General features: G+C 37.9%; 1 protein-coding gene across 4 annotated transcripts in view; it reads right to left on the bottom strand.

The window, feature by feature from the left end:
• Positions 1 to 14,605, bottom strand: part of LOC149164313 (la-related protein 1A-like) — a 171,353-nt gene extending 156,748 nt beyond the window's left edge. For all 4 annotated transcript variants that reach the window (XM_089432041.1, XM_089432042.1, XM_089432044.1 and 1 more), the window contains exons 1-4: positions 13,546 to 14,605; positions 11,270 to 11,846; positions 10,882 to 11,035; positions 10,655 to 10,745 (exon numbers count right to left, since the gene is read on the bottom strand). In XM_089432041.1, the coding sequence (XP_089288167.1) occupies positions 10,655 to 10,745; positions 10,882 to 11,035; positions 11,270 to 11,846; positions 13,546 to 14,079 (1,356 nt within the window). In that variant the 5' untranslated portion in view covers positions 14,080 to 14,605. The remainder of the gene's footprint in view (positions 1 to 10,654; positions 10,746 to 10,881; positions 11,036 to 11,269; positions 11,847 to 13,545) is intronic.
• Between the last annotated feature and the right edge of the window lie 7,843 nt (positions 14,606 to 22,448).

Raw genomic sequence — 22,448 nt, 5'->3', positions numbered from 1 at the left:
AAAACACATGAGATCTCCAATAACCAGAAATGGTTTGGGCAAATTCTAAACAGTTGGGAAATATTAAGACAATTAATATTTTTAATGGAGTCCCTAAGTTTAAACTTAGGGAAAATAAAATATTAATGTGAAGTAATATAAAATTGTGTTAGAAGGGTCCAAAAGTCATGGATCAAGCCAAAGTTAATCTTAGCCGTTGATTAGGGACTTAATCACGACCGTTGAATTGTCAATGAGAAAAGTATAAGAGGAGGCTTGAGGGTCACTTGGAGAACACACCGAGTTGATCAAGAATTTGATTTTCTAGGGCAGGGCTTGCTGAGGAAATCGAAGGAGTGATCAAAGTTGCAACTGAGGGGCAGTAAATACAGAAACATAGAGGCAGAGAGGGTAACGGGAGCATCAGTGCAAAAGCTGGGAGAGAGGGACGCAGAGCTAGCTAGAGGCCACGCAGAGCCAGTCAGGGCCCACGCAAAGGCAACCAGGAGCTGCACAGTGTCAGAGAGAGCCAACGTGGGTGACGCAGAGGCTCTAGAGGCTAACGTAGTGCCTCGAGAGGCTGACACGGGGCGAGTTGGGTGACGTTGGGCTGACACTAGGCCAGAGAGGCAGACGCAGTCCCTAAAGGCAGACGCTAGAGAATTCGTGGGGCAAATTGGAGTTAAGAGCTGTGGGATTGTTCATACGGGGTTTTAGCCAAAATATTTGCCTCCGACTGAGAGGTACTACTGCCGAGATCATTTTTTGTTGGGTGAGCTGGTTTTGCACCCAGATTGTATTTTGAAACTGCTTAACAATAAAACCCTCAAATAGCTGCATCGATTTTCCCGCATTGGGTTTTTCCAAGAACATTGGTCCAAAACAACGATGTCACTTGTGTGCTTGTTTTTACTTCAGTTGATGATCTGTAATGTGTTGACCATGTACTTGTATTTTTTTCAGTATGTACATGGTAAATAACTTGTTAATTAAATAGAAAAAGTAGGTAGAAATAAATCAGAAAGTACATGAAGGAGAACAACAAGTACGAGGAGGCAATGGCAAGGGCCAAGAGCATCATCCTTAACGAGGTCAAGGACCATGTAGTACAACATATTGCTGAAAAAGGAAACGGTAAATGTGATGTGGGAGGCCCTGACGAAATTGTGTCAGCATACTTTCGTGCAGAGGAAGATGCTACTAGAAAATCAAATGCGATCATACCAAATGCAGAAGGGAGAACAAATCAACACCTTCCTTGGTCAATTGAAGGAAATCCGGGATCAGCTGACTTCCATAGGGACAACGTCGAATCAAGAATTGATGGTGAGGACAGCCCTGAACGCAGTCTCAGAAGACTGGGCGGTGTTTTTCCACAGCATACTGGGCAGATCGACCCTTCCAGGTTGGGAGGAACTATGGGCGGCTCTTTGCGAAGAAGAGATCAGAAGGCTGACCAAGGTAAGAAGCAGCAGCAAGGGGGTCAGAATCAAGGAGGAAGAGGAGGATGCTGCCCTAGCATCTGAGGGAAAGCAGGAGAAATGGAAGAAGGACCTCTCCAAGGTCAAATACTTCCATTGTGGGGAACCGGGTCACTATGCGAGCCAGTGTCCAAGGAAGAAGAGCAAGGGAGAGGCTTCCGAGACCAAAGCTGCGCCAGCAAGGGCAGAGAAGGAAGCGGAGATAGATGATGACTGCACCATGAATGCTCACACGCCACTTGAGAGGAAGTGGGGAGACATTGCGTTGTAGTCAGATGGACTACAGGCGATGAGGATCAGGATCCTCGAAGCACCCAGCCTCTTGGATTATACCTTGCTACGGGAGCCCTGAAGAGGAGTAGCAGTACTAGCGTATGTCAGTAGAGACGAATGCAGATGGAGCGACAAAGGAAGCTACAGTCCAAGATTCCCAGGACAGCGTGAGGTAACAATGCCAGATGCATGGAGTTGTTGCAGCAACGCAAAGGTCAGAGAAAGGGCAATTGTCAGCGACAGAGGGAGTTTCAACATCGAGGGTGTCTATAGCCTGATAGAGATGTCATAGTTGGTAGATCAGTTTCTTACTTCTCAGTAACTGAGTTGCACTGCAACAGTTAGCAGTGGCAGTGTTATGGGCAACACGATGCAGCATGATGAGAAGGGTTGGCGTACGGATGCAGCAAGTGGCAAGGCCATGGGTAGCAGTACATGATGCAACAGTGATGTTGGGCAGCAAACCTAGCATCAATACTAGGACCGATGCTGGATGATCAGGGCGATGCTCAGTGAGGAGTATTACTAGAGCACAGTCCTCGTAAGAGGGAGTGTTGATTTGGGGTAGCATCAGATGTGTTCTAGCCACTAAAATTGGTGGAGAGGCTAAAGCACATGAGATCTCCAATACCCAGAAATGGTTTGGGCAGATTCTAAACAGTTTGGGAGATATTAAAATAATTAATATTTTTAATGGAGTCCTAAGTCTAAACTTAGGAAAAATAAAATATTAATGTGAATTAATATAAAACTGTGTTAGAAGGGAACAAAAGTCATGGATCAAGCCAGAGTTAATCTTAGTTGTTGATTAGGGACTTAATCTCGGTCGTTGAATTGTCAACGAGAAAAGTATAAGAGGCTTGAGGGTCACTTGGAGAACACACCAAATTGATCAAGAATTCGATTTTCTGGGGCTGGGCTTGCCAAAGAAATCAAAGGAGTGATCAAAGTTGCAGCTGAGGGGCAGTGAATACAAAAACAAAGAGGTAGAGAGGGTACTGGGAGCGTCAGCGCAGAAGCCAGAAGAGAGCGGCGCAGAGCCAGCTAGAGGCCACGTAGAGCCAGTCAATGCGCACGCAGAGGCAACCAAGAGTTGCGCAGTGCTAAAGAGAGCCATCGTGGGTGACGCAGAGGCTCTAAAGGTTAACACAGTGCCTCCAAAGGCTAACGCTAGGCGAGTTGGGGTGACGTTAGGCTAGAGAGGTTGACACAGTCCCAAAGGCAGACGCTGGAGAATTCGTGAGGCAGATTGGCGCTCAGAGCTGTGGGATTGTTCATCCGGGGTTTTAGCCGAAATATCTGCCTCTGACTGAGAGGTACTACTGCTGAGATCATTCTTTGTTGGGTGAGCCGGTTTGGCACCCAGATTGTATTCTGAAACTGCTTAATAATAAAACCCTCAGATAGTTGCACCAGTTTTCCCGCATTGGGTTTTTCTGGGGACATTGGTCCAAAAACAACGATGTCACTTGTGTGCTTCTTTTTCCTTCAGTTGATGATCTGTAATGTGTTGAGCATGTACTTCTATTTATTTTCAGTATTTACATGGTAAATAACTTGTTAATTAAACAGAACAAGTAGGCATAAATAAATTAGAAATTACATGAAGGATTTCTAACAGTTAGACTTAGAAATTCCAACACAGTAGGGCAGTTATTAATTGAATTTCTCCCTAACTTTATTTATCTTCTTGTGTCTCTTTATTAAATCTTCTCATCAAACAATTATCAAGAACAAATATAGTAAAGACAATGGACACAAGTATTGGACTGCAAGCTAGGGCCAAACCCCTCCAAGGAGAAAACCCAGAAAATCTCTTCTCTTCTTATAGAATCTACTTCAAATGAGAAAACCAAGACCCAAACCCTAGACCACGTCCTGCACTAAGTCGGCCCTTCAACAAAGCCTTTTCAAGATGACAAAGATCAACTTCCACTCAACAAGAGTCAACCCTCTTCAAGCCTGCTCCAATCACAAATTTTGGCCCTCTTTCTCAGAATTTCGAATGTGCAATAACTTCAAAATTTAGATCTGCAATTTTCAGCCTCCCTACAGCAAAACAAAAACCCTAATTCACACGTGTGAGAGAGACTTAGCCCAGAAACAAAGTCTTCTTTCGTTCGCTTTTATTTTCTCCTTCTTTCCTTGTCTCTTCGCTCTTGTTTCGTCCTCCTCCTATTACAGTTCGAACATCAATGTGAGTGTCAAATGAGGGCGAAACTCCTTGTATATAAAGCCTTTCCAAGAGGTCAAATGGCCCTCTCTAGGCCGACTTGTGCTTGGAGGTTTCTAGGACCTTTTAGACTCAAAATCATTAACTTTTTCATGTTACAACTTGCCCAATAGGGTCTTATACAAAATATAATAACTCTCTTGAATATAGAAAAAAAAAAATTGACATGATAAACCCTAGAAGCATAAAGAACATGCTTTACCTAAATGACCATCAAAATGAAGCATGAAACCCATGCTTTAAATCATATTTTTCCTTTCTTGTTTTTCTAGTAACATAAGATATACATAATGATTTGAGTACATTGACAATTATGAAGACCAAAACTAGTTACATTTTCCAACACGCAAGCCCATCTTTTTTTGTCGCGATCGTGTTGGTTCGGGTCAAGTTAGACCAGTTCGGTACTGGACCGGTCCCCAGTCCGAGTTAAGGGTCAAGTCGAACCAAATGGGGGTTACGATTGGTTGAATAGGCCAAGTCCGAGTTGAACCAACTGCATGTAAAAATATTGATCATTACATGAAATTCTAACCAGTTCATTTTGTGTTGTAAGAGAATTTGGCTAGTGACTTTAACATTACAAGCATTAGTCTACTACATATTTTTGGGGACCAAGGATTTGGCAAGTTGTAGCTAAATCTTCCTCGGACAAGGGAGGAGTACATAAGAAATTCTAAGCGATTTAAGATATTGGACAAACCTATATCTTTGCCCATGGTTCCAAATTTGAAGTTAACTTTGATGAAAACTCAAATTTGGTTGATCCTACTATATACAACAATTGATCAAGTCTCTGATGCACTTTGAGAATACCAGCTTGAATATATGATATGTAATTACTACACTAAAAAAAATTCACAATTGAACCTCGATAATATCATTTGAAAGTCAATAAGCATGTGTTCAAAAAATTGAAGGGTGATAATCTGATATATATCATTACACAATTTGTCATCTATATTTTGGAACTTTCTAGGTGTGGAAAAAATGGAGTTATTGGCATGTAGGGTCCATTTTAGATCCAGGATCTTCCAAAGCTTGCTTGATGCCTTAAATAGCCATTTTTGGAGTCAAAACTATGAAAACAAAAGTAAAACCTCTCGAAACTATTCTATACATCAACCATTTCCAAAGGCATTAACATCACCTTAAACAAAGTTCATATGAGGAAGTTATGCCTCCCTCAAGTTGAACTATCATGTTGACCACTAGGATACCAAGTGGATGCCATGTCAACTTCCCTTATACAAGTGGAGCTAGTCATGGTGGGCTTTCAAGAAGAGTCTAGAGGGTAACCCTACCGCTAATTGAGAGTTGATTCATGCAAAAAAAACTAACCCTAAAGCTAGTTATCAATACATGTTGAATATCCTAATCCGACTAGTAGGATAGTATGTAGTTTCATTCTTATTGTATTATTTATTGTTCCATAGTTGAGCAAAGCATTTAGGAGTGGGATACTGAAGCAGGACAAAGGGAGTAGAAGATCTTGTAGCAACCATATAGGCACAATGTCCATAGCAACTCCGTGGTGAGTGCACTTTCTTTGTATTTGCATTCTAGAAATGAGAAGAAAAGAGAAAGGCATAGACCACACCTTCTAGCTAGGATTTTCCCATATTGGTTTTTCCTAGAGTACATCTTGTGTCCTTGCATGGATGGTGTGTTATTTGCTTAGCTTCTCTCATTTTGGTATTATGTTATTTCAATATTTTGTGTGATAAGCTATTAAATTTGAAATCTAAAACAAAATTGTTGAATTAATGATAGCAAAATATTGTAAGATTTATTGTGACAAACTGAGCCAATGAAATATGCATCGTAGTTTACACATCTATTGTGATTTTGTCATTATGTGCACTACACAAGAGATGGTGAATGGATACTCCATGGAATTGTCGATTCAAATTAGGAACAAGATGGAAGCACACAAAAGAGTATTTACAATTATTGTTTCAATTTGAGCACAAGACGAATTCCTAGTTCAACAAGCAAGATACAATTGCACCTAGTTTATTGAAAGAAATGAATATGGGAGGCTCTTCAACTAGTTGTGAAGCTATATGGCTTTGCAAATTGGTCGTTACGTTGATAGATGAGAAGTTAGAGCTCCTTGTTATTTACTATGATAATGAAAGTTACATTAGGGTCTCTACGAACATAGTCTTCCATAATCACTCGGGCACTCTAATATATGATATCATTTCCCACAATAGAGTACAAAGGCGAGCGGTTGCCCTAAATTACATTCATACAAATTCACGAGTGTTTGATATTCTAGGAAAGCCCATAACAAAGAGAATATTCGACATATTAAAATAGAAGCTTGGTTTGCTAGAGAAAACACCAATTGCAAAGATGGAGTGCTAGTCTTCTATTGCTAGAAGCTTGTTTCCAAATAAACAACAATATCAATCATTTCCTAATTTTGGTATTTCATACTTTAGCAATTACATTTATAGAAGAGTGTTTATTGGTTGACTAGTGATTATCATCAAAGAATTATTTGCATTTAAATAATGAGTTGAGCACTTGGCATGTGTTGGCATGTGTTAGCGTGTGTTCACCACATAGGGGAGTGTACTTGGGATATGTTGACATGCGGCCACAACATGGAATATATAACAACTTCAACTAGTTGTGATGCTATTCAGCTTCATAAGTTGGTAGCAGAGTTGATCACAGCTTCTTCAGCTAGTTGTGATGCTATTTTGCTTCACAAATTGGTAGGAGAGTTGATCGGTTACCTATGACAACCAAAGTTGCATTACGCTCTATGAGAATCATGTCTTCCATGATCACTCCAAAGCACATTGATATTCAATATCATTTTCTGTTAAGATTGGCAACTAGGGCCCAACTCCATGTGGGTCTTCTTATTTATGGCAGCTGATATTTTTCTTGGATTCCTCTCATCGAGAGGTGTAGGATTGATCTAAAGATCATCTGATTCCGACATGTATATGAATTTATTTGTGTTATGTGACAATTCATCAAGGTCGTCCAGCAACCAATTTACCCCAACCTATCCGCAACGTTTTGTTATAAATAGAAGAGGACCTCAAGTCATTTTGCACACAAACCTCTTGTGATCTCTCACTTCATTTGTTTGGGTTTTGTTGAAAAAGAGATCTAGAGGGAGTGCCCTATACGCTGCCATGAAGGAGACTTACACGCTGCCCTAATGGGATCAAGCCACAGTGATGGAGGAAGACTTATACGCAGTCCAAAGGAAGGATCTAGCCTCCATCTAGCCACAGTCTGGTACGAGTTCAAGTGCCCTAGCCGCAGGTCAATCAGCAGCCCTAATCTACGCAGTCAAGGAGGCTTCTATAATGCAGCAAGGAGAGGCTTTAACGCTGTCAAAGAAAGCCCTAAAAGAGCCCTAGCCGCAGGTCTAAAAGAGACCTTAATCCACTGTTTCAGGAAGCCCTAATGATGACCTAAACGCAGTCCTAAAGGAAGAGACATAACTGCTGTTTAGAGGTGCCTTAATGTCCTAAACGCAGGCCCTATTCTGCAGCAACAAGAGACCTAATTGGCAGCCATCATCTACTGTTAAGAGAGACCCATTTGCAGTCTTGTGAAGCTCCTATTTGCTGTCATGAAAAAGCCTTACACGCAGCTCTATCAGCCGCAGTAGAAGAGGCCCTAATCAGCAGCATATAAAGACCTAAGATGTAGGAAGAAGAGTGGACTTATGCCACAGAAAAAGTAAGTATTTCATCAGGGTTAAAATCACATTGCCGTAGGTGACAGCGTGGACTGTTTTGGGCATGATCAAGCTATTTTTGAACTTAGTATGCTGGGCAGAAGAATCCGCAATAAGGAGGAGCTAGAGGCTGCTGTGTAAGGGCTGTTTGGATCACTGTTTGAAGGGACCAAAGTTACAGTCAACTGCTGGGCTAGGCCGCAGGCCATAGCCAGCAGTTGGAGGCCTTTTAGGAGCTGCGTTCTGAAAGTTAGCAGCCCTATAAGGTAGTGTATGGTTGGATGGACTGTATGAAGGTTAGCCGCTGTATATAGGTGGACAGTGGGGGTGTTTAGGATGTTGTAGCACACTGAGTTTGTGCCCTAACCAGTGATCAGGTTTGCCAAGATATGCTTCAGTCCTTACAGCGTATACAAGTTGCCAGATGGGTAACCTTGACATGATCAGTGAAGCAGCAAAGGAAGGAGAGTCTTATGGAAGGAAAGCTTCAGTATGTTGAGTAATTGGTTGAGCTGTTATAGGCCTATCATCTGCTGCATTGTGTCATCTTCATGGTGAAGATCTCTGATATCCTATTTTCGCAGCTCAGGTATTGACTTCAAATGTAATTGTACTATCTCTCTCTCTGCTGAACTATTGAAGAATATAAGAAGAATTGATCAAGGGTTTCCCCACATTGGGGTTTGTCCCTGGCTGGTGCCACATCTTGTGTCCTCTTGTCTTGGCTTGTCTTCTGCTGTTTATGTTTATGTTCTATCTGCACTTTACTATCATGATGATGTCATTGTTAATCTGAATACTGTCATTGGGCTAATATGAAAAATTGAAGTAAATTGTGCTATGCGTAGAACATAACCTAAAATTTAACATTTTCTAAGAGAGAGTGGAGAAGAAAGCAATGGCTCTAGACTACATTGCTGCATATTCATAGGTGGTCAATATTCTGATGAAGTCCCTAATAAAGGGGAAGTTTGGGACGTTGAAAGAGAAGCTTGACTTGCTGGAGAAAACATTCCTCAACATTCCTCACACAGGGTGTGTTATTTTTTCTGTTGCTTCGAGTTTGTTTTCCAATAACCATCAATTTTTGTCATTTCCTATTTTAAGGATTTTGAATTTTCTATTTTTTGCAACTCTATTTATTAGTGACTAGTGATTATCAACAGTGAGTTATTTGCATTTAAATATTGAATTGAGCACTTGTCATGTGTTGACATGCGTTCACCACACAGAGGAGTGTGCCTGGAATCTGTTGACATGTGGCCACCACATGGAACAGCGTGATTGGCATGCGTTTACCTATTCTTGGCACATGTGGGGTACATGACTTGGAGAGTTATATTTTCCTATTCTTATGATAATTTTGCAAGCATGGACCACTCTCTTATTCCATCAAAAGAGATGGGGGGTGCATTAGTGATCAAGTAGTCATTTGTAAATTATTCCTTCAGTGCTAATCAGAAAATGATTGCTGCTACAGATTTCTAGGTCACTGGTTTCACTTTGCAGATTTAATATTACTCAGACCTATACTCCATCACTTGTCAACTTAATGAGGCTCTAATATGCGATCTATATTCCTATGCTTTTAGTTTTCAAAAACAGGAGTTTAAAATTTAACAAATACACGATGGTAGAAAAGAGTCTAACAGAAGTTCTTAATTCCTTTTGAAAGATATTCTGATTACCGTAGAATGCCTCATGATAAAAGTAATATTGGTCTCTATTAATTGGAGTAAAAGACTAAATGAATTTTCTTTGTAAGATGTGATGGGTCAAAAACTGTTACAATCTAGCCATCAAGTACTGATATGCATTTACTTGTGTACCAATTGTGTCACTGAGACAGTGCAAACTGTTTGCCATATGCTAAATTTGCTGTAAAAGAGGCACTTGAGACGTATAGGATGTCAGCTGCAGACTATGCTTAAACCCCTCAAGGATTCTTTCACGTTGAAAGATCAAAAAGCGGTAAATGCTATCTTCAAATAGTAGAGTGGTAATGGGTCCTATTGAGATTAACACAGCGAGCATGCAGAGTTGCTGGCTCAGACAGGATTGTCAAGTAAATGACCACTGGATTCTTGGACGATTACATAATAAACTCATTTGCAAAGATCTAATCTACATCAAAGCAACCTCAATACAATAAGCATGCTTCGTGTACAAATGATATAGGAAAACATCATCAGACATCTTTTCTGTTACCATGTAATTATTTTACTGTATCCTTTGGTTCAAACTTCAGACATTTGACTTTCAATCATGAGACTATATTTTTAGCATTACGTGCACTTTTTTTTATTTTATGCCATATGACTGCTATCTTCCACTGCAACAACAAGATGCCGCATCTGTGAGCATTGCAGATATTACTTTTGGTGTCACTGGCCACCTAAAAAGGGCCAATCGCACGAGTTCACTGTTTTACTAAACCTTTTTGGATCAACTAGTAGGAGCTTTTTCAAGATTGCTCGTCTCAAACAGGATGTTCATTCTGCAAGACCAAATTACGAACAGCGACATATTCATTCTGTAAATGAAGTATTCTGGTATTCTGATATTCACAAGGTTGATATATCTCTTTGATAAAATAGCATAAACTCCATCGGTTCCATTCAACCATTATAAGAATGTTTAAATGGTCATCAATTAGCATGTTGCCAAACAATACTGGTTTGTTCCCTATTGCACTAAAATTCTTTTCGATGTTCCAATCCAAAGTATTAAATTGGAAAATATTGTTCTTTAATCTTTTCATGCTGAAATGCAAGCAGAAACAACTAAATTTGCTTCAATAAATAATCACGTTGTTGATATTAACATAATCGATCCATCAAAATACTCTATGCAGTTGATGGATGTAGATCTTAATTACTGGCATGTTGTGCCAACAACTATAGTGGGACATACACATGAACAAGTAAAACAATTGGTAGGAAAATTAAAGATAGTAAACCTTAAGACCCTTACCCTGTTGAAATTTGCAATAATTGAGATGGGCACCCATCCTTGTGCATCCATACATGAACGCAAATAGTAGTCTTTAATAAGATTCTCCACACTGCAACAAAAAGAAAGAAAAAAATGAAAACCAACACCACACAGAAAAAGACACTGCAGGAAAATCCTGAAAATTGAACACAAAACACTAAAGAGCTCTTGAAAACGGTCAAACAGCAACTTTCAGAAGAGCACACCTGAAATAGTATTCGATTTGTTTGATTACCAAAGCACGCAAAGGTGAAGGTTCATGACCAGGCATTAGAACAGCAGGAGGTGGAGCATGAGGAAAATAAGGCGAACCCCTTATAGGTTCTGGCGGTGGTGCTGGGACGTAGTACATTGGCCCAGCTGTGCATTAAATGGCTAGCATATTGTAAGTTTGCAAGATATAACAGAAGAAAACCAACATTTAAGACAGCAGAAAAAACAAAAAGCAATTGTCATTAAACCATGATCATTGCTCATAGACAAGTAATTAATTCCCCATTGAAAAAATTAATATAATGTGGAAAAACAATAAATATAAGAAAATCAAATACATGAGGAATCCGTTACATTAGTATCCAAAGTTAAAACTTGTACCGTGAAAACCTTGAGGATTTATAAATGGTGGAGATGGACCAATAAAAGGTGGTGGTGGTGGTGGCCTGAGAAAATTTCTTGGTCCAACTCTTGATTGCATGTTAATATTGTCTCTTGCGTTAAATCCTCGGTGAGAATTCCACCCATGATTAAACCTTGCACCCTGCTCCCGCACATTACTACGTCTATTACCAAAATTGTTGGAAAATGTATTTGTATCACCTCGTTGAAAGGATCCATCCAATCTCTGCTGCTGGAAATGTCTAGCATGGTCCATACTTCCAGGACCTGGCATGAATCCTTTCAATCCAGTTTCCAAGCCAGTGGGCCCCTTGAAAGAAAGTTCAGGATGAATTTCCTGACTGGAGATCATTTGATTTGATCCACCGGGCAAGATATAATCCTGAACTGGTAAAGGTGGAGGCACAACTGGAATTGGAAACATGGTCGGTGCAGGCACCACTGGTGGCATGCCATTTGCAGCAGCAGTACGCCTACCACCTGACTTCTGCCGATTTAAAGATGCTGGTTGGCTCTGAGTATGGTTTATACTGCTGCTGTTTGCTAACGCAGATGCCTGGAAGGAGACAAAAGGCAGCTTAGAATTCTAAACATTTTGGTATAAATAAAACCATCCCAGAAGCTATAGTATTGAGGTAAAACCCTAATTATTTAAAAAAGTAGTAATGAAATTTCCATTTACAACAGTATGTTGACAGGGTCAAGTAAATCACAGTTTCAAAACTTAAAATTAACATGATCGGAAGCATTGAAAGATATGACCTCTTGTCAAGCCCTTAAGTTTTGGCATAACCATCTTTGTTAACTTCCATGCTTTTTAGTTCCCATCTATTCTGGACAAGAATATTTTTCGATGATCCTTAGGCAAATATTATATCCACTTTGCATTTCTAACTGACAAATAGAGTTACAAAGCTTTTTCAGACATTAAAAAGCTGGAAAGGTCATGCTTTTATATATTTGCCAGAAATTCTTCTCAAATATCATATTCAACTCCACCATTATGAGATTCCTCGCATATCTAGTGGCTTTCATGTTCTGTTCACATCCCATTGCCATTTTTTTGTTATTGATATGGTTAATTTCCCGCATTGCCCAGAATTTGATTTTAGTTACTCAACCAATATTGACACACAACTGAAAATGGCTCCCACGTGAACGAGAATTCCAAAATTACAAATTACTATATTAGTATGATTGCAAACAGAGTAAGTCATGAGGAATGACAAAAATGTAAATAATGATTACTGCAAAATTCTCAATATCAAGTTCAGCAGACTCATTTTCCAAAAGCAATGACTCTTGAGTCTCGAGTACAGGCGATACAGTGAGGACCTAAAACTGGAAATCCTAGATGCTGAATTATTTTTAAAACAAATGATAATAACCAAAGTCCAATACCCCAGCAGAATCAGCAGAATTAAAACTATGGATAGGACATCACTGTTCCCAAGCACGAGCCACTAATTACTGCAATATTCTCAATACCAAGTTTAGCAGACTTATTTTCCAAAAGCAATGACTCTTGAGTCTCGAGTACAGGCGATATGGTGGGGAGCTAAAACTGGAAATCCTAGATGCCGAATTATTTTTAAAACAAATGAAACCCTAGTCCAATACCCCAGCAGGATCAACAGAATGAAAACTATGGATAGGACATCACTGTTCCCAAGCACGAGCCACTGATCCAAGGCGGAGAAGCGATCCCTAATAATGACAAGGATGATCCTGACATGCTCCGTCGTTTTAATGTCTTTGATTATGATTTGTGAACTGTGTCTGCCTTGCTACTGGGTTTATCGCTAGTATTTTTGGGCATGTATTTTGTTATTCGTCAACATGTGACGTTTTCTGTTTTGGATATTTAAGCCAAGTACTTATTAAGGTTTTAATATTTCCTCGTTGTAGTGCTAGTGGTGGAGTCTACAACCGAATTTTCTGTATTTAAGTTCTAATGCCTGTAAATATTGTGTCATATCTTATGTTAATATAAATTTCAAAAACATTCAATACAAGACTAGCTCCAGTCCTCTGAGATGGTGCGATGTTAATATTTAGTTTATTGGTTGGCAACACATTAGACAATGGCAACCAAGATTTGAACCCTGGTCCCAACTAAGAATTGAACCCTGGCCCCTCATAATAAGGGATCCCTACTTGGCATTCAATGATAAGCCAATGGACTAGCTCTAGTGCAATGACATACATGCTGATGTAGATATCATCAAATTATCAAAAAGAAGTAATCCGCAAACCTGTGTTGCTACCGGCATGCTCTCAGTCCCCTGCATCACAATCTTTGGAGGATCTGCAGCTTTGCCAATCCGGGCATCCGCAAGCGCCGGCCACGCTTCCGCTTCTGCTCCCATCACTGCTGCCGTCGCCGCCGCCGCTCCCCCTTGCTGAGCCATTGAACTCAATCCATCAGATGGCTTCTTCCATGCAGGCTTAGCCGGCTTCATGCCAACTTCCTCCACGCCCTGATCATCGGACCTGCTAGAGCTCAACTCCTCCACTTGTTTACCCTTGTCAGACGACACGTCAGCATTCTCCTTCTCACTTTGCTCCAGATTCGACCTATCTTTTACGTGCGGGGGTTTAAATGCACCATCGGCCTCTGCGTTGTGGCCTCGGACCACCTGGGACCAGGCGCCCTTGCTACCGCCCTTGGAACCCTTTTTCCTCTGCGGATGGCTTTCATTGCTGATGTGGTTGTTATTATTAATGTTGCAGTTCTTGTTTTCAACAGCAGGGTGATCCACGGCCGGAGGCTCCATGGCCGTGGCCATGTGACCAGCAGAAAATCTTTTATTCCCTTATTCCTCTCCACAAAATCCTTATTATCACTCTTCCTACTGCTCACCGTCAAAATTTCCCAAACAACAAAAAAAACTCAGCGAAAACTTCGGTTTTAAATGTACCTCATTGCGGCCGCGGTGATTAATCTAAAAATTGTATTCTAATTCTTGTATCGTCCTGCTCTCCCTCCTCCACCTCCTCCCATCCAAAATCCTTCTTGGACGACAACGCCAATGAATTCCTTCGATGATCTCTTCTGCAAAATCTTGGACCGCGGATAGAATTCGAAATGGCGATCGATCGAATGACGAGGGTTTGACAAGGGTTTTGAGGGTTTGGACGGGAGGAAATTGTTGCAGAGCTTCCTAACAGAACAAAATTTAAAACAAAAACGCTCAGAAAACACAACACACACGCAGGCAGGCAGGCAGGCAGAAGGCCACTGACGCCAACAACAACCAAAAAGGAATTCACAGAAAGATAGATATCCACATTAAGAGGGATAAAAATGAGATATTATTTGTGTATATATCCGGTGTGCTATATGGAGATTTATAGTAATTTAATATTTTATTTTTAATTAAATATTTTATGATTTCCTGTTTTTGGTGGGGTTGCATGTTGTTTGTCCACTTATAAATTTATCTTCTATATATAGTGATTATGGAGGGGTAGTGGGCTAGATTTTGGGGTTGAGGAACCCTTGGAATTTATTAATGCTTTCCACCTTGAAAAGGACACAATAAGGACAACAACAAACAAAAGGCAACAATTGGAAACTTAGAATTGAAAATGTTGGTGGGGATGGATATAAATTGGAAGTTTAGAATTGAAAATGTATATTATCATGGGTCTCTCTTCTGGTGGAAAGTTTAGTTTCCCATGTGGGACTGGCCCTCTCTGGCCTTTTCCAATTGATGTGCTTTTTTAGGTTTTAGTAATAAGGGTTTTAAGGTTACACCATCTTATTCTAATGTTTAAATATAGTATTATAAATTTTATTTTCAAATAAAATATATTATATTTCAAATCGAAATGACTGGTTAATGGAATTAATTTTAACCTTCATTAAAGGCTGGAGTGATATTATTATTCATTCACATGAATAAAAAAAAACAATATAGTGTAAATATAAAATTCCATGGAGTAAATACTCCTTTACATTTACTCTATAAAATTCTATTCTATATAATTTTTTTATAAATTATTAATAAAAATAAAAAATTATATAATAAAAATGAATATGGAAAACTATGATTTTTTTTTAAATAATTTATTTTAATCTTCAATTTATTAATATTAACAAATAGTGTTAAAGGATCTTAGTTTAAGTGGTTTGGTGAACAATTTGTTTCTCTAATTTAGTGGGTTCAAGTCTTTGAAAACATGTTGTAACTGATCTGTAGCATCCAAAAACATATTGTAGTTGGCATGTGAGTGACATTTATGAAATAGTTGTATTTGATGTAATGGTGGCATTAGATATTTGGAAACTTAATAAATCCAAAATGTTAGTAATAAAAAATTAGAAAATTATAAATAGTTGTATAGCTATTTATCCAAAATCCATTCAATAGTTGTATACTTAATTTTATAGAAAATATATTCGGTAATTGTATACTTAATTTTATCCATATTTTTTAAAATGAACAATTTTGTATATAGATATTTTATTTTTACTTAATTAAAATATATAATTGTGTGTTTATTGTGCAATGAACTTGATTTACATGTAATTGCTCAAAGTGTAATTTAGTAGACTTATATTTGTTTTGTTGATTTTTAATGTCACTTTGTTTATCACAACATCATTGTAGAGTGTCTTTCAATACAAAAAAAATACAACTAATAAATTAAAAGATTATAATGAATAAATATTATATTTTTTAAGAATATTAAATTTGAAATATAATATAAAGTATATTTAAAATTAAGATTATCATGTTTTGTATAAATTATTTAATATAAGAATATTAAATTTTAAATATGAAATAAGTATACTTCATTAAAATGTATTGTTTAATGGAGTTAATTATTTATTAGTTTAATAAATTCAAATTAGGGTATGTATATAATTGGTATAATATAGTTGGTTGAGTTGTTGTTAGTAGTTTTGAAAATGTATTATTGTGATAATGATCTAAGTTTCAAATTTGGTAAAAGTTTTTTATTTTTATGTTAAAATGCATTTTACCACGATAATTTGGAATTAGGAGTTATAAAGTTCACACTTATAAAGTTTACTTTCGTGAAACATTGTATGGCCTTTAGAATGAAGAAATTTTAAAACCACGAGGAAAATTGTCTCTCCCAAATGTGATCAGGCCTTTAACCATACACACCATGGTAGGACATTCATGTGAAAGCTTTCATCTCATGAAACTTCAAGGATTCAAGCATAGCGTGGGGAGTGTTAAAGCCCTTGGTTAATAAACAAGTCATTATGGAGATTAGGGGAACTGATAATGAATTTGAGAGGAAGGTAACCACATTCCAAGCCCTTGTTGTGAATGCAATGAAGCCATAAAAGAGGGATTCAATTAGCAAAGAATGATTTGTAGATAGCTAACAAACATCTAGAGATTCAAATCTTAGTATAGTAGTGAGTATTCCCACCTATCACGTGGGTGACCCAAGTTCATTCCTTGGCAATGGTGCTAATGTTGTAATCTTCTAGATTACATGGGTATTCAAGAAGAGGCTATAATGTATCAAGCACATCAAGAACACATGTAACTCAAGAGAAGAAAATATATATTTGGGGAAGGTTAACCAACCGAGTGTTTGTTCCTTCTTCATGAGTACTTATAACTAGAAGAAGTAGTTGGAGAAATTGTACCCACTTCCAACTAATCATTCATTAGGCTTGTTTATGCATTTACCAATGTATCACATATATTTACGTAATGTCTTATGTCTAAAATGTGATGACTATTATAAGAGCTTGGGAGGCCTCTCAACAATCCTTTTCTTCTTGAAATAAGCATTGGTGGGAAAGTTTACGAGTTTGTGATAAATTTGTATAGTAATAGAGTAGTGGATGAATGAGTATCAAGGCCCTCTCATAAATGGAACAATCATGTTGTTCTTCTACAAGTAGGAATACATTGCTTACTTGTTTCGACACAAGGAAGATTAGGACCTGGTTTTAAAAAATGAGGCATAACTCATGGACCCTCGAGCCCTATACTTGGATTGTTGGATGCGATGTTTAACTCGTAAGAGGATATTCCAATGAAAATGCCAAGTTGGGTTCATCTATCGCAACTACCTTCATTATTTTGGGATGATTTAACCTACCAAAATATTGAAAGTAGTGCAAGTAGATAGATTAACAAGGATGAAACATTGTCAAATCAACATGCATGTGCTTAGTTCTGTGTCGAAGTCGACTTCAAGAAGAGATTAGCAAAGGTTGTACATATAAATTTAGATGGAAGGTACCATATCTAGGAGAGGGATTATGAGCAACATCCATTTAAGTATAATAAGTACCATGAATATGGCCACTTTACATAAGGTTGTAAGAATTGACAACTCCACTAGTGGCTTGATTGGAAAGAGAACCCAAGCAACCGATGAAAAAAAATCATATCTTAACGAGAAGTAAGCTCACACATCATCCCTATTAACAAACAGACCCACTAATTTACTAAACTGCTTCGAAGTAGTGAGTAGAGAGGAGCAAATAGATGAGAATTAAGAAGAGGATTCCCCAAGGTTGGAGAGTTAGATAATGATAAAGTCACACATAAGGGAGTAAAGGATTCTAAGATGTGAGAAGATGTACATGAGGAGATTAGATTAGAAGCATCTATTTGAATGGAGCCCCCTGTAACATCCATCCACATCTTCACCTAAGATTATAAAAACATTCACTTTCATTGCTCAACCCAAACCTCATTCTGAATGCCACCATCGTCTTCTACTCATCAAGAGATTTCTAGTGATATAATCAAATTCTTAGTCCATATCGCCATGTTATGGTCCCGTGAAGATTTCATACTAAGTGCCACATCAACATGATCGTACTTTTGACATGTGGTATATGACAAGGCACCCCCAGGTCCACGTGTCACCCTGGGAGTGGTGTTGGATCAACAACAAGGGCACTTGGCCTTACCATGTAATCCACTAGTTCCAAATAAATGACTTTATACTTAATTATACAAATGGGTTTTAAGTTAAATCGCTCTCTCTCTCTCTCTCTCTCTCTCTCTCTCTCTCTCTATATATATATATATATATATATATATATATATATAAACAAAATCCATATGCAAAATACCAAAACAACTTTTGAAGTCTCGATGGTTTTAATAGATTTACCAAAGTTTTAATATATAAGTAAAAATGCCCACAAATTATCAAACTGTCGATGGCTTCATCGGGCATCAACAACTTTTTTTAATTTATTCACTGTAAAAGCTTACCCATCCCCTAATCAATGATGGTTTCATCAGGCTTCAACAAAAAAGGCAAATATTTGCTTTGTAATTACTTGATCCATTTCCCTATCGTCGAAGATTTCATCACGTTGACAAAAATATTTTTTCCCCACTGTGTATACATTTCCCTTTGGCCCAATTTGCGGACAATACAAATTCTTCGACCGCTATGAGGCAGATCTATCTATGCTCTACAACCAATTTGGGAAGGATTTTTACAAACTATGAAGGAATTAAACTCCCTTGAAGAGATTATTTAAATATATGATAAACACATCCTCTCCAACGAGCTTGTTAAAATTTGAGTAATGACTAAATTCTTACCCAAAATGACCAAAAATCCAATATATGTGCAAATCATTTCACACAAGTATATACACAATAAATAAATGAATTCTTCTCTCCAAAACATGAATTCATCAAATTTTGGGAAGAAATTATATTCTCATATGTAATTCTTAAAACCCTAATATTCATGCAATATTTTGCATAGAAGCATATATGAGTAATATATAAATTTTCTTCTTGCTTAAAGAAACTAAGTTATTTCAAAAAATTCATAAAATTTTGGTAAATGAGAAAATTCTTACCATGTGTCACCACATCTCCATTTTTCATGCAAATCTTTGCATGGAGTTATGTAAGAGTAATATATAAATGAATTCTTACTTTCAAACAATACATTAGTACAATATTTCTATAAATTTTAGTAAATAAACATGTTTTATCAAGAATTACTGACTCCAACATAGCTCCAAATCTTTTCTTTGCATAAAAGTATATAGTTGCATTACATAAATGTAATTCTTGCTTCTGTAATATAAGTATTACAAGCATTCATTCAATTCTATCAAATAGATAAATTCTTACCAAAATTTTCTAAATTTTGAATACTCACTCAAACCTTTCCATACAAATATATGTGTGTAATTTATAAACAAATTTGTATTCCCCAAAATGAAGTTGTTATAAGAATTCATTAAATTCCAGTAAATGAATAAATTTTTACCCATAATCAATTACTAATTTCTATTGTATATGGAAACCTATGCATATGATTACATATGGGACTCAACCACACAAAACCAAGTACTTACCCATACTGATGAATGAGGTAAAACAAAATGACTAACTTGCATGCATTGTAAGCAAAACAACCAAGCTTCATCATTTGACATTAGTTGAGGCCATGTAGGTGAAATGGCTCTAAGGCTAGCCAATCATGAGAAAACAATTGTAGATAAGACCTTTAAGTGCTCTTAACCCCAAATCAAAATAGATTCTAGTTGCATGAACACCACAGTTCTCCTCGTGAGGGTATTCATAGTAGATATTATATTAAGGAGGCTCCAAGGCCTTTAATCCAACCCTTCAAACAATTTACACAACATTCTGGATTCATTAGAGATCATTTTAACAACTCACTCAAATGTTTTGTGAAGAAATATTATGTTTAGCCTTCATCATGAAAACTTAGGATTTCACTGTTGTAACCATATTTCTAAACTGATGCAGGAGTATCCAGCTCAACATTATCATTGTATTCTAGTAGACATAGGGGATCTTGTGTTTCAAGGAACATTGGTTTCCTAAGTATTGGATTTATGTAATCATTTAATATTTTGAGTGATTTTAATGAGAATAGGAATTAATTGAATATTGTGAGGCTTTATTGTAAATGTTCCCGAATATAGGAGAACATGAGAGATTTAGGATAGTTGAGTGATGAGAGGATGAAGAATTGATTGTAAATCCTAGATTAGGAGTGAGTTCATGATTGTGTGGATTTGAGAGAATCCTTAGGGATGAGAAAGGGATGTTAGGATTTTGTTGAGGGATTTAGGCATCTAAACCAGAAATTGGTTTTAGAACCCCTTTGTATAAATGTAATCCTAAAAGGCATGAACAGGGGTTGGAGAGGTTGAATAGGAAATAGAGAGCAGATTGGAGTGTTGTAAGCCTACGAGCAGATTAGGAAATAGAGGCCAATGATATTGAAAATCAGGCCAGAGAGACCGCAATCCCAGTTTGTAATTCATTGTTGTAATTATAAAGACACAGGGGTTGATTAAAATCCTTTGCAAGTGCCTGATTGAATGTTGAAAGGTGAATCGAATGTAATTGAAAAGTGTACATATATAATTATGTAGGCAAGTGCAGGAACGCAAGGAGGTAGAGTTGAGGTGGATTACACAGAGGAGGACATGATAAGGAAGATCTTAATGGAGTGTTGAGTCCATGTGAAGGATCAAAGCAGAGCTTTGGAGGGATTGAGATTGAAGAAAGGCGTGGAATAAGTTCGGGAGTAAATTTTGCAATGGAAAAGCGAAAAGGGTGAAACCTTTGAAGAAAACCGAGAACCACTTTAACACTGGAAATAATGTAAAGCTAAGTAAAATGAGTAACGGAGAATTGAAGGGAGGATGCACAGTAGCCGTCAGATCTTAGAGATTGACGGCCAAGATTGAATCGCGGGGTTAGATTAGTCGGGATCGTAACACAAACTTTCATGCGATATGTGGCGGACCCGAAAACCCATCAAACGCAACATAGAAACCCCATCGGGTCCGTAAACCATATCAGGTCGGGACTTTAAGTGGAGGAGTTAAGAATTATAACTAAGAGATTGCAATTAGGCGATTAATCGTTGACCGTTGGATTGCGATCCTAATCGACGGTCACGATTAAATCGGTCATCGCATATCGGCGCTGGTGGAGATTGAACTTACAAACGGAAAGGCCGAAGAAGGTGGACCCGACGCGTTTATAGATGCGGTTTTAATGCATTTGAAGTCCGCCATGTGTATCTGGCGGGGTTTTCCTTTGTAAATGGGATAATGAATATTTAAGCGTTGATAGTGTATTTCTCGGGGTTTTAAAGGGAAAGTCGCACATCGGAAGAGAAAGGGGCAATGAGGAACTGTGGACAAGCCGATAGCCGATTGCGATGAGGTTTAACCTCGAAATCCGTGCAGAAGTTGTACGGTAAGCGAAAAAAAGGTAGGATTTGCATACATTTCCCTTTGTAAAGGGTTTTATAAGGAAATTGCGCGACTGAAGGTTTTTATGTGTTAAACATATATTAACCGTGTTAGAGAGGGAAGGTTATGTTTAAGTGGCCGATGGTTGGTTTAAAGGTTATGAAGGGTTTTAGTGTCCCGATAGAAGGAATTAGAGGGAAGGCCTTAATACAGTCTTATATAAAGGCTTGAGTGTTGTTTAAAGCTCCGATAGGAGGTATTGGCGAGGTGATTGGGTTCCAACACAAAGGAACCGTAAAAGGGGGCCTTAACCATCTTTATGTTGAAGTTTTTGACCGGTGGGTCATATAAATTCCTAGGAAATGTATTTATGCATGAGGAGGCATACTATGGGTATGTGCAGGGGTAACCCTGCATCATTTTTGGTATCAGAGCTGAATTATAAACAAAACATTTAGTGTCAGGTAGAAGAAAGAGATTATGGGTAGAAGTTTCTTGAAAGAATTCAGAACCGAGAGATGTGTATGCAGGAAAGGGGATCAGATTTTAATCTGATAGTCAAGCAACCAAAAGACAACTAGGAGAATGGAGAAGAGCAATTAAGTTCTTAGAGGTGGGTAAGGCAGAATTAAGCAGAGATTGCAGAGATAGGAAGAGTCTACAACGATGTTTTGAAGAATGGAAGTTCACTCCGATGTGAAGAGTGGATGGAGAAACCATACAGGCATTGTTTTATTTAATTCTGATTTGAGTTGTTGACAAAGAAATAAATTGAAGATTGATGGTTGCAGTTAACGAAGTATCGCAACAAAAGGAGATCAAGCCTTAAGAAGTAGTAATGGAAGGAATTGTTAAGGATTTCTGAATGGAAAGGAAACTTAGCAAAGAAGGAATTGTTGTTGATAGTTGAGCTTTACCAAGATAAAGCCG

The sequence above is a fragment of the Pinus tabuliformis genome, chromosome 5_1 (assembly GCF_031772625.1).
Source record: "Pinus tabuliformis cultivar Carrire ecotype Pingquan chromosome 5_1, CPIR1, whole genome shotgun sequence".
Taxonomy (NCBI): Eukaryota; Viridiplantae; Streptophyta; class Pinopsida; order Pinales; family Pinaceae; genus Pinus; species Pinus tabuliformis.
This window is presented reverse-complemented; position numbering and strand designations above follow the sequence as displayed.